At 30.9% G+C, this 13639-nt stretch overlaps 1 protein-coding gene across 4 annotated transcripts in view; it reads left to right on the top strand.

Annotated features, from left to right (window-relative positions):
* Positions 1 to 13121, top strand: part of LOC106473899 (zinc finger protein 585A-like) — a 24749-nt gene extending 11628 nt beyond the window's left edge. For all 4 annotated transcript variants that reach the window (XM_022402292.1, XM_022402293.1, XM_022402290.1 and 1 more), the window contains 2 exons: positions 4268 to 4448; positions 10154 to 13121. In XM_022402292.1, coding sequence (XP_022258000.1) covers positions 4268 to 4448; positions 10154 to 12537 — 2565 coding nt within the window. In that variant the 3' untranslated portion in view covers positions 12538 to 13121. The remainder of the gene's footprint in view (positions 1 to 4267; positions 4449 to 10153) is intronic.
* Positions 13122 to 13639: the final 518 nt, after the last annotated feature.

Genomic DNA, 13639 nt, shown 5'->3' with positions numbered 1-13639 from the left:
TACGTACGTACGTACGTACGTACTACTATATATATATATATATATATATATATATATATATATATATATATATATTTTTTTTTTTTTTTTTTTTTATAACATAAATCAGAATTAGTATCAATTTTCTGCATGCTATCTTTAACACACTCCCTTCTGGTCAACAAATTGAATATTGATCAATTCATTTATCTCCTATAATGATACAGTTATTCTTGATTGTGGAATGGGTTTTAAACAATTTTTGTGTGTGTGTGTGTGCAGGCTGTGCAAGTTTTACTAAGATAGAATTTAAAAAATATAAAAAGAAGCTTAAAGATGACATACAGGGTTTTTTGGTAAGTAAATTATCAAAATACTAATCTCTATCTGCATTCAGTAACAGGCTATTAAAATTTCATTTGTGATACACCTGTGATTGAACGTATGTAAAATTATGAACAGAATTTCTGATTTTTCCTTACCTGAATGCTCTAATATAAAGTTAAAATACAGTAAGTCCTTATATAATAGTAAAGAAAGATGATTCCCATATACTTGTATATCTAGATTTTTCCTTAAATTTCAAAAAATTCAGGTTTTCTACGACTGACCACTCGCATGGTACTATGAATGGACATTCTACAAAAGTAGAAAAAAAAAGTGTGAGTGTATAGTCCCCAATCTAATTGATTTGTTTTAAATATTCTATCCTTCATAGAGCAAGTAAAATTTCTTCACAGTCAATGAAATTAGGCTAAGCTTGCTCTATTTTTAAAATTTTTCTGCCTTGTCTAACACTTGAGAGGGGTTCAGGGGGATGATGTAATGAGTTCATGACTGTAGGGGGACTTAGTTTTTTTTTTGCAATCATTTGTTATAACTATCATATGTGTGAGAAATATAGGAAATAACGATATGAATTAATTTTGAAATAAATTTCTTAACTGCAGTATTGCTCCATAAAGAAGACTTAGCTGTCCTATGATGCTTAAAATTTAATTTCAGTTGGGGTGGGGGCGATTTGTCCTTTGAACCCCTCACAGGTGGCACTGCTCCTTTGACCCATGCTGGCAGAGGACCCCCAAACCCCCATTCTACTTTTGATACCTACCCTTTAAATAATAATGACAGACCTGCAGTTAGTCTGCTGAATTATAATGTATTCTTAGTTATGTTTTTCCAAACATGTAAACTATTTTAGGTTATTAGTAAAGGATTATACATTTAGACTAAACAGAATATTTGTTTGATGTTAAACTCAAAGCTACATAATAGGCTATCTGTGCTTCCTAAATATAGCCTTATAAGTTGTTGTTGTTTTCACTTCAAGTTTGTAGAGCTTTGTTAATTCGAGGGTCTCGAGTTCAATTACCATTGTCAGTAAACTTGCTTACCCTACGGCAAAGCTACTAAGACTATTTGCTGCTGTCATTAATGTTGAACTACTGAATAGAGGCAAGGTAACTGGCTGGCAATATCACCACCAACGTTTTTTTGTCTTGTACATACCATTGTATAAGGAACAATGTGCTGATTGACTAAAGAAATGTAATTACTTTATAAGACCATCAATTAATTGATTAGTAAATACCACTACTTACTAGCTCTACTCCACATGCAGTGAGTTAGTCATGTTTCATCATAGTGCTCATTGCTATATAATGTAGTAACAGCATGAATGTTAATCCTGACTTACTAGAAGGTTGGCAGAAAAATTTGATTTCTGGTAGTGATTATTTGTTTCTTGAATCCTGAAAAGAAACCTGTGTTGAGTTTTTTGGTTCTTGGCAGCACGTTAGCGTGTCATAGTTATTGAAATGTAGCTTACATTGTATAACCAAAGACAGTTATAAAGTATTTTGTGCAGGAGTTGGATATGTACATAAATAAATGTGTGCAGTTCTCCAAATGTGGAGGAACATTACATGAAGTCATTCATCACTGTTGTATAACACAAATGAATCAGTTACATAAAGAACACACCAGTTAAGCAACATGTTCAAGAATATAAAGTATTTGATCTGGATGTTTAGACTTTGTGATATAAAGTTAACTGTTGTTACTGATTGACCTTTAAAGTATTATTTGAAAATGCAGTGTGCCTATTATTTTTATTTATACTTGTGAGAAAATGTTTCAAATTTGACACTGAAATATTAGTCAGTGAGGGAATTTTCTTGGAAGGATAAAAGTAATGGTGACTCGCACTATGTAATGAGAATAAAAAATACAGTTTCAATTGTTTTTTAGCAACAGTAGTGCAAGTGCATCCACTGAAACCTGTGGATGCTAGTGGTATTTTTTTGTAGTTGCAGTTAGGGTATGAGCACATGTGAACTTCATACAAATTTCATTTGATTAAGATAATCTGTTGATTACTCTTTTTTTCAAATATATTTTTAGAGTAGTTATAACCCTTTTTCAGTCTACTCACATAGTTGATCTTCTGATAAATTGGAATTAATACTATGTGCATGGTCAGAGTATGCAAACCACAAACATGTACAGTATGACATTCACCATGGTTATCAACGTTTTGTTACCCTACATTACTGATTTTACAAGACTTCCTGTTAGTGTAGAGAACATACCAGATACAATATACAGGGATACTGCAAAACCTTGTACCTTTTTGTGGTGTGTTTTTGTAAGTGGACTGAATGGAACTCAAGCAAAATAAAGAAAACTTAAAGATTTTTAAATTATTCTTTTGTATGTTTATATTGAAATAAATAACTTCTTTGAAATGAACTATTCATTAGGAACTGTATAACGTTATATGTTGGCTTACAAATACACTTATAACAGCAAAAAGCTATATTTCAACATTAGTTTTAATCACAGATGCCTTAATTGGTTAATAGCAGACAATTATTGTTTGTATGTCAAAAAGTAGACAATACAGTTGTAAATCTGACAGGATCATGCTTTTTTAAATTTGGTCTTTAGAAAGACATGTCTTGGTCTTGAGGGTTTTTGAAGAGGTTTTGGTCTTTGCATATCAAGTATTGGTCTTGATCCCATTTCTGATTAGTTATAAGATTAGGAGACTGAATCAGAGGGTGTAGAAGAGTGACAGGTCTAAACAGGTTTTGGTCTCTGCATATCAAGTATTGGTCTTGTTCCCATTTCTGATTGGTTATAAGGTTAGGAGACTGAATCAGAGGGTGTAGAAGGGTGACAGGTCTAAACAGGTTTTGGTCTCTGCATATCAAGTATTGGTCTTGTTCCCATTTCTGATTGGTTATAAGGTTAGGAGACTGAATCAGAGGGTGTAGAAGAGTGACAGGTCTAAACAGGTTTTGGTCTCTGCATATCAAGTATTGGTCTTGTTCCCATTTCTGATTGGTTATAAGGTTAGGAGACTTAATCAGAGGGTGTAGAAGAGTGATAGGTCTAAACTTCATGATAAAACCAAGAAAATTTAACTATATGCTTTAATTGAGGCATCTGTTTAAAGTACATTTTATAATTCTATGATTTTTTTTCTATGTTACTTTAAGTGTGAGAAATATCAATAGTGAACTCTGCAGAATGAATGAAAATTTCAACTGCGATATTTTATTAACCTTTCTTTTCTATCTCTCTGATAGCAAGGGCATAGACACAATTTGGAAAGTTTGGGGCAGGGCTTATGAGATACTATGGTATCTATGTATAACTGGTGTACATATATATCCCCTGACCTTTTGTTTTTGAGTGACAACAGTTACAGCACTTAGTAAGTACATCATTATTCTTAAACAACTATGGTCCAGTTCATTATGAAAATAAATATAGGAATTTTGTCTCAATAAAACTTGAACCTATGGAAAAGTACCCTGAGAAAATATTGAACAATTGAATTTGAGAGTTAGAATGATGAAACACTATATTGGTTATATTTATTGAATAACCTGTATGATAGTTGTCTGTGTTACAAGAATATCTTTTTAAAGCTTTAGTTAATGAATAACATGTCTGATAGTTGTCTTACCAGATATGATTCCAAAAAAATACCAGTTATAACCAATGTTCCCTCTAATTCTTTCAATCCATGTATGGAACAAATTTTTTCATGTGTACCAATATCAAAGCAATGTGCAGATGTGCGCCACTTTTTTTTGGGGGGGGGGGGTTTAGACCATCAACCCTATCGAATCATTAAGTCGCTTTGCAATTTTACCAGTTGGTTATTTGGGCTTTAGCGCGTCTGGAATAATTGTGCGGCAACTTATCAAGTTTTATATGTAGTATTTGTGTTCTATATTGACAGGTTAGTTATTATTGATTTTTTTTCTTGTTCTAGAACACACTTGTCAAAGTCAAAACTGAACAAAGTGGTGATTCAACAAAGGATGACATTATTTCCAAGTTCAGTGAGAGTGATGATGAAACTGTTGATTGTTCACAACATGATGTTATGAGTGTAAAAAGTGAACCAAAAGAAGAGTTTCAACAAATTAACTCTGAGTTAGAAGATTTATCAGGTAAGTACATATATTCCAAATTTATTTTCATACTGTAAGCATACTAGTAGAAAACTGGTATTACTGAATTATGTTGTATAGTTCTAATAAAGTACAGTTTATATAGCATAGTTTATAAAACAGAATTAACTTGACATCAATATAGTTGTCATTTGTTGGCTCATCACAGTAATCTAATAGTATTTGTTTTATACTTCTCTGCCTCAATGACCTTAACTCAGTTTGTTCTCAAATTCTGGGTTCTAAGGTTTCACAAAACAAGTAGTATCAGAACATAAGTGAGGAATAGCTTTGACATTTTTCTACAAATATAATGAAAATATAAAACTGCTTAACATAAGTCAGAAAGAAATAAAAGTACTCAGTCAGTTAAACAGGATTATGGATATAACAAAACCAGACAAAGGAAGAGGGACTGTACTATTGAACAAAAATATATTATATTAATAAATTTCTTTGTGATATTGTAAAAGATGAAACTAAATGGAAGAAATCAGAGAAAGATCCTATGAAACTATAGGAAAATAATTTCAAAACTGTAGTTAATTTAAAAGTTATGAATATACTTTATTAAGACTGACAGGATCACACACAAGCATTTTACGTGGGTTGCTTAAAGTACATAAAAAAATATTTGGTAATTCTGACTGTTTCGACTATTTACACATATCATGAATTAACAGGTTTTCTTGTGAGGTCATTATGCACATGGTTGGGGCAAAAAAAGTATATGATAAAAAAATTCCAAAAGTTACATTCGAAAATTAATTTAAAAACTTTACTATTAATGTATGTGAATAAAATTGGTATCAAAACATATTTTATGATCCAAATTTTCATATTGAGTTTTATTTCCAAATTTCAAAAGAAGATATAAAAATCTTCAATCTTTTCATCTGTGTTATGTGATGCATCTGCTTTCTAAATTCTCCTCTGCAGTTTTTATATCTTCCATAATATATAATATAAGTGTCAAGGCATTAGAAACACAAGTATACATAATGAAATGTAAGAATGTAAAATTTAAATTTCCCACCTTCTCAATTTGTTGAGATATCAATTAAATTTCCATCCACCAGAGAAGTCCGTTCCATTCCCATATAGCTTTCAAGGTATTTATCTTACCATGTGTCCTTAGCTGATGGGCATGTTTATAAAAATCTTATTGCAGACATTTCTTTTTGCAAACGTACATAGAACGTTTACCTTAGAGTGTTTGTGTGTGATAATTGTTATTTATCTCTGAAAAACTAACAGGATTTTTAAAGATAGTTGCAACTTAATTAAAAGCCAATTTATTTGTATAGTTTTGGGACATTCTATTCTAGTGCGTGATTTATTTTTGTGTTCTAAAATATATATTTGAAAGCTACAGGAATTATTTTTTGGACAATCATTATAGTGAGAAAAGTAGGGTTACTGAAACATGAAATGCAAGCTCAAAAAATCCTCACCTTAGATGTAACTGCTTAATTTTTTGTTTTTTACATATATTTTGTATAGATTTTTGAGAAAAGTAATTAGAATATAAAAGTTAGTAACTTTTCACTAACAAATATAATTTAAAAGCTTATAACTTTAGGAATTAAAACCTTGATAGAGCTTGCTACAAGCTGAAAATGCATGTAAAAACTGTAACTAGGTTAGTATATATACTTTATCTGCGATTTATTTCCTTTAAAAAGAGTAATAAAACCTTATTCGTAATAAAGTGTAGTAATAACATAATATTTTTAAAGAAAATGTGTTAAAAAGGTTAAGAGCTAAAATTATAAAGATATATGAATTGAAGATCTGATAATAAGTAATGCATTCAAACAAAAAGAAAAGAGTATTATTTCATGTTTTTCAACTTTTGTACATTGATGATTTTGCTACAGTTAGTAGTGGCTTTATATATTCTCAGGCACATCTTCAGGAAAATAGTTTATTGGAAAACCTGATTTTGTTTGCAGAACACACTTTTATGTTTGACAAATTTCTTGAAGATACATTTAGTAAATTCAGAATTATATTGCCCCAATTGGGACAGTGGTAAGTTGTCAGATTTACAACACTAAAATCAGGGGTTCGATTTCCCCTCGGTGGATACAGCAGATAGACCGATGTGGCTTCGATATAACAAAACACACACACACAGAATTATAATAAACACTACTGTGTTTAGCTTTACAGTTAGAACTGTGCATAGGATTAATGAGCTTACTATTTAATACAGTTTTCAATTTTTCAAAAGGAATGTAAATTTTGAAAACTGTTTATATTGCTAGTTTTGATATTGAATAATCATTCACAAATATACTTTTGGATTAAACATTCGATTTTCTTTTTAACCTGGTTTATAATCAGGAAAACTAAAATAGATTTCCTAATAAATTGCTTAGACAGTTATTGGATTTAGCTACAAAATAATAACTGTGTTTAACGAAGATATATAAGAGCAGATAAATTAAGAGTTCCTCTATGATCTATTATTCCTTTTTAATTTGTTCTTACATTATTATAAAAAACATTGGACGGTTGAATGTTTAGAAGAATTGAGATCTATTTAATACAAAATTATTGAAAATTGTTAATTTAAAAAGGGGGAATAGGGATTTTCAAAAAATACAGAAACAAGATAGGTAGCTTAAAGTGGAAATGTACTTGCAAAAAATAAAACTTTGTAGTGCTGCTGTAAAATAAGTGAACTATATTTGATAACATATTTAATACCTTAGTATGTACAGATTTAATGTATAGAAGCATGTTAAACTAATAAAGCAAAAACTTTAGATAAGTTCTTTCTGTTAACCCATATTATTCAAATATTCTATTATCTATAATCACATTATGTTAATTTCCTGGATTTCTATGCGGAAAGATTAGAAATTTACTGTAATGTGAAACAAAAACAACTAATACCTAGATAATTTTAATGTCTGATTCATATTTTCATCCTTAGCTTCATATTAGTAGTGCTAACACTTCCTCCAATGTTGTGAGGTAAAAATTGTGAATGAAAAAGGTGAAACTTAAAAAAGTCAGGAAATAGTTAATTTTAAAACAGGCAGTCTTACCTCTAAAATACAAAAAACATTTTCTTGTTGAGTTGCTTTCGTACTGTAGACAAAAGTTCAGAATGTTCTTGACACACCGTAGAGCATGCATTAACTTACCCTTAGTTCTCTACTCTCCTATCTTCTGTGTCACTTACTGTCTTGCATCAGCAGTATGTATGTATGTATGTAAGTTATGCTTTCCTGCCATAAGCTGTATCGCGCTGACACTGTTTACTTGAGTTTGTTGCTGATACTTTTAGAAACTAGAAAAATAGTATTTCACTTTTTATACAACTACTCATATTATTGTTCAAGTTCTTGACCCTGATTCTTTTAGTCAGAATCAAGTATCTACTGTGTAGTCTTGATTAACAGTGGGTCTTGCTGATGTTGGTTCTGTTACTGTGTAGCTGTCTTTGACAATATATAAAATATATGTTTATAAAAATAAGGACTTCTAGTACTTATTGCATATTAGAAGTCATTTACACTCCAGTAACAATTGAAGATATTCTTCCATAAGCCTCATGGAGTCTCACAAGTTTGGTTGTCCAAAAAAGTAATACATGTTGCTTTCAAATATGCCTTTTAGAACACAAAATTTATATCAGTCAATAGAATAAAATGTTCCAAAGTACTATAATTTGCCAGCTTTCTTAGTAAGCTAAAAATAATTGAAGAAATTATGTTAGATGTTTGGACAATGTTTGTGCACATACTATGACAGACTGTTAGTGTATGGGTGCCAAAATCAAATAGCTGTGATAAGACTTATGTGGAGGAGAAACTGATCCTGCTGTTGGTTATTGGACAAGTCTGTGAGATTTATTAGCATGTAATCTTGAAATCTAAAACTTCTTTGGTGTTTCTTAAAAATTTATTGATACTTCAATAACTCAAGAAGACAAGAGGCTCAAATTTTAAATTCATTCTCATAAGTGTGCATAGTTTGTGTTTCTAATTGTTTGGAAACTGTGGAAATGTATTATTGCAGTTAGAAAATTCTGATGTTGAGAAACTGGAGCTCAGATATTTCATGTGGCAGAAAAAAATGAAAATTCATAATATTTTTGTATGTTTCTTTCTAATATTAAAAATTTAAAGATTTACGCTTACACTGTATTGTTACTAAAGATAAAATGACAGTCGATCAAATTAAACATGTTTGTTTTTTATTAAGTATTTTAGATACTATTATATTACCAGATATCATGTTTATGAAGATAATTTGACACTTAAATGAAGATACAATGAATAGTTTTTTTCTGTGGCTACACATACCCTTTTAAGTGCATTAAGAATATTTTTCTGCTGTGTTTGTGTTAAAATGTTCACTTTTGCTTGTTATTAATTTTTTACTTTAGCATCTGTTTTTTAATTTTACTTACAGTTAAATTTGACTAGAAATAATAATTCACTTATTTTGAATTTAGTTTTGAGAATGTTTACATTGATCATCAAAAAGAAAATAAACCAAACCAAACTTCTCTGGTCAATATTTACATTTTATTCAAAGTTGAAATAAAATTTAAAAAATCTTAAGTATTAATAATGAAAAATCAGTTCAGTATATGAATTAAACTTTGAATATTTCACTATTATTAAATAAGATAATATTTTCAAAATTGGTTAAAAACTGTTAATGTAATATGAGAAAACAGTAGTTGTACTAGTTACAAAGTGAACCTGATATGAGTCAGCTTTAAATTTTATTAGTCATGTATTTTATATTGTCGTGAGCTAAGTTAGTTATTTTCGGTTTAAAACAAGATATTGATAATGTTTTTTAAATCAATGAACAATATGTACAAGTTTCTTTAGGTTGAAATTAGTGAAAAATCACATACATGTTGACTTTTTATTATCTGAAAACATGCAATAACTTAAAAATGTACAATAAATGTACAAGTAATAGCGTTACGTAAAATAGCATTTGTATGATGGAATGTGGCTATCTTGGCAAAATTACAAGATTCCATTTATTTTGTTCAAACAAAGGTTTGTTAGATGTTTGAACACACCTTATTGAATACCATACACAAAGTGTTTGCTACATGTGGTTAGGAATGCATGGATAAAAAACTAGCATAAACACTGTCTATTAATGACATTTTACTTTTCTAAGCCATTTTTCTCTCTCTGAATTGAATGTGTCATTAAATAAGACTTCTTAATCTCTTAAATATACTCTGTACATATGTTTTAAAATGGGCCGCTGAACACATATTTCTTTTATGTGTTTCTTAAACTTTACATTTCACCTCCTGTTGGATGTGTTTTGTTGTCTTATTCTACCAAGTCAACTTCATGTTTCCACTACTGTAATGATCCTAAACTTCTTAAAATATTGTAGTCTTTGTTTATGTCAGAATCTATTATATATCATCCAAGCTGTCACCTAATCTACAGAAACATTTCTGTAAAATAAATTTTCATTTAAGGATTGACTTGATAACTGTACCATATAAGGATTATGACATGATAACTGTACCATTCAATCTAGAGCTGCCTTGATTTCTGGTGTATATATACATTTTCAAAATTGGTTATAATGTGTTTTTTGGAGTTTATAGTGTTCAACTATAATTTGATTTATCTATTAAATCGATATATGTGCTTTGTTATTAATTACCATATTTCTTTAAATTCATCTTTTCATTATAGATCCAAAGTCATACTTGAACAACAGTTGTGGAAAGCACTTAACTGGATATCATACTATAAAACAAAAATTTCTCTTTTTTAAGTCAAAAAGTGACAAATCCTTAAATCCAAGTACTGTTAATTTATTTGATGAAACACTGTTGTGGGAAAATAACAGAAAAACACACAAAATTTTCCACAGTGAAACTAAATCATGCAGTAAAATTGTGTGTGAAAAAGAATTGGAAATAAGTCAACATCCAAAATTGAATGTAAGGACACACACTGGGAAAAAACAACACAGGTGTGTAGTGTGTGGCAAACAGTTTCTAACAAATTGTTACCTAAAAATTCATTTAAGGATACACACTGGAGAAAAAACACTCAAATGCATTGTGTGTGGCAAACAATTTGTGACACAGAATAATTTAAAAATACATCTGAGAATACACACTGGGGAGAAGCCATACAGTTGTGTAGTGTGTGGCAAAGAATTTGAAACAAATACTCACCTACAAGCACATGTGAGGATACACACTGGAGAGAAACCATACAATTGTGAGGTGTGTAATAAAGGATATCAAACCAACAGTCAGTTAAAAATACACGAGAGAGTACATACTGGTGAGAAACCTTACACTTGTGTAGTTTGTGACAAGAATTTTAGGAGTAAAAGTCAACTTAACAGACATGAGAAGGTGCACACCGGAGAGAAAACATACAACTGTTTAGTCTGTGGAAAATCATTTGCAATGAATTCCTATCTACAAGAACACGTGAGGTTGCACACTGGAGACAAACCATACAGCTGTATTTTATGTAATAAAAAATATCGAAGCAGGAGTCAACTGAAAATACATCGGAGGATACACACTGGGGAAAAACCATATACTTGTATGGTGTGTGATAAAAGATTTAGGAGTAAAAGTCAACTTAATAGACATAAGAAGGTGCACAGTGGAGAGAAACCACACAGTTGTTTAAAGTGTGGAAGAAAATTTGTTACAAATACCTGTCTAAAAGAACATGTGAGGATACACACTGGAGAGAAACCATACATTTGTGTGCTGTGTAATAAAGGATATCGCAGCAATAGTCAGTTAAAAAAACATGAGAAAGTACATACTGGAGAGAAACCATACGGTTGTGTGGTTTGTGACAAGAAATTTGGGAATAAAAGTCATCTTAACAGCCATGAAAGGATACACACTGGAGAGAAACCATACAAATGTGTAGTGTGTAATAAAGGATTTCAAATCAATAGTCAATTAAAAAGGCACGAGAGAGTACATACTGGTGAGAAACCGTACACTTGTGTAGTTTGTGATAAAAAATTTAGGAGTAAATGTCAACTTAATACACATGAGAAGGTGCACACTGGAGAGAAACCATACAGTTGCTTGGTGTGTGATAAAAAGTTTAGGAGTAAAAGTCAGCTTAACACACATGAGAAGGTGCACACTGGAGAGAAACCATATAGTTGTTTAGTGTGTGGAAAAAGATTTGTAACAAATACCTGGCTACAAGAACATGTTAGAATACACACTGGAGAGAAACCATACAGTTGTTTAGTGTGTGGTAAGGGATTTCGAAGCAATATTCAGTTAAAAGAACATGAAAGAGTACATACTGGAGAGAAACCGTATAGTTGTGTGGTGTGTGGTAAGGGATTCCGAAGCAATAGTCAGTTAAAAGAACATGAGAGAGTACATACTGGGGAGAAACCTTACAGTTGTGTGGTGTGTAGTAAGGAATTCCGAAGCAATAGTCAGTTAAAAGAACATGAGAAAGTACATACTGGGGAGAAACCATTCAGTTGTGCAGTTTGTAGTAAAGAATTTAGGAATAAAAGTAATCTTAACAGACATGAAAAGATGCACACTGGAGAAAAACCGTACAATTGTTTAGTGTGTAATAAAACATTCGAGAGTGAAAATGAACTTAAAAGACATGAGAAAATACACACTGGGGAAAAACCGTACAGTTGTGTGGTGTGTGGTAATGGATTCCGAAGCAACACTCAGTTAAAAGAACATGAAAGAGTACATACTGGGGAAAAACCATATAGTTGTGCTGTTTGTAGTAAAGAATTTAGAAGTAAAAGTAATCTTAACAGACATGAAAAGGTGCACACTGGAGAAAAACCATACAATTGTTTAGTGTGCAATAAAACATTCGAGAGTGAAAATGAACTTAAAAGACATGATAGAGTACATACTGGGGAGAAACCATACAGTTGTGCAGTTTGTAGTAAAGAATTTAGAAGTAAAAGTAATCTTAACAGACATGAAAAGGTGCACACTGGAGAAAAACCGTGCAATTGTTTAGTGTGTAATATAACATTCAAGAGTGAAAATGAACTTAAAAGACATGAGAGAATACACACTGGGTTGTATAATGTGTAGCAAAGAATATGGAAGAAGTAGTAAACTGAAAACTCATCAGAGAACACATCCTGGAGAAAAACCATAGAGTTGTTTAGTGTGTGATAAAATATTTGGAAGAATTTGTTATCTTTCTGTTCACCAAAGGATACACACTGATGATAAACCATATTCTTGCATAGTTTGTGGTAAATAGTGATCTGGGAATACACATACTAGAGAGTAACCATTTAGGTTTCTTAGTGTGTGGAAGAAATTTATACATAATTATCAACTTAAAAATGTACACAAACTGTAAATGCTTGAAACAGAGCTGGGGAATTTAATCAATTTCTTATAAGTAACAATCATGTCAGTTAGTATCACATAAACTATTGTTTAATCAAAATTAGTATTTCCAGTTTTTCATTACTCCAACTACCAAAGTAATCAAAACATTATCACCTAATATGCTTGCCCTGTGTTTTTCATGGTAAGACTACTAAGGTTATCTTTCACTATCATTAAATTTGAATTGCTAACTAGATAGCTTCCTGGCAGCACTGGTCACAAAGCTCCCCTTTTTTTTTTTTTAACTGCTGACTAGAAGGAAAGCAGAATATGGCCAACAGTTAATCAGTCACCAACTGCCACTAATTACCAAGCTCTAGCCTGAAATCAAGAAATGGTGAACTGTTTTGGCATTTTATTAAGAGAATTTCTTTGCCTTTGGAAAAGTGTTATGCATATTTTGTAAATAAGCTATTTTATATAAATTCAAATTTTGTATCCATGTTTATGACCCCCCAGTGGCACAGCGGAATGTTTGCGGATTACAACGCTAGAATCCGGGTTTCGATACCCATGGTGGGCAGAGCACAGATAACCCATTGTGTAGCTTTGTGCTTAATTACAAACAAACGTATCCATGTTTATACTGATTTATCAAAAAGTGTAATTGTTGTTGAAATTTCTTTTGGTTTTGTACTTGGGTATAATTTTAAGATTTTACTTATTATTATTTCATTTTTTGAAGTGATTTTGGTGATTGAAATTTTGATTTAGCTTGAATTTCATTTTAGATTGGCTTTTATTATTATTATTATTACATACTTAGAATGTATTTACCATCAGTTCTTTCAAC

Source organism: Limulus polyphemus, unplaced genomic scaffold, assembly GCF_000517525.1.
Source record: "Limulus polyphemus unplaced genomic scaffold, Limulus_polyphemus-2.1.2 Scaffold6601, whole genome shotgun sequence".
NCBI classification, from domain to species: domain Eukaryota; kingdom Metazoa; phylum Arthropoda; class Merostomata; order Xiphosura; family Limulidae; genus Limulus; species Limulus polyphemus.
This window is presented reverse-complemented; position numbering and strand designations above follow the sequence as displayed.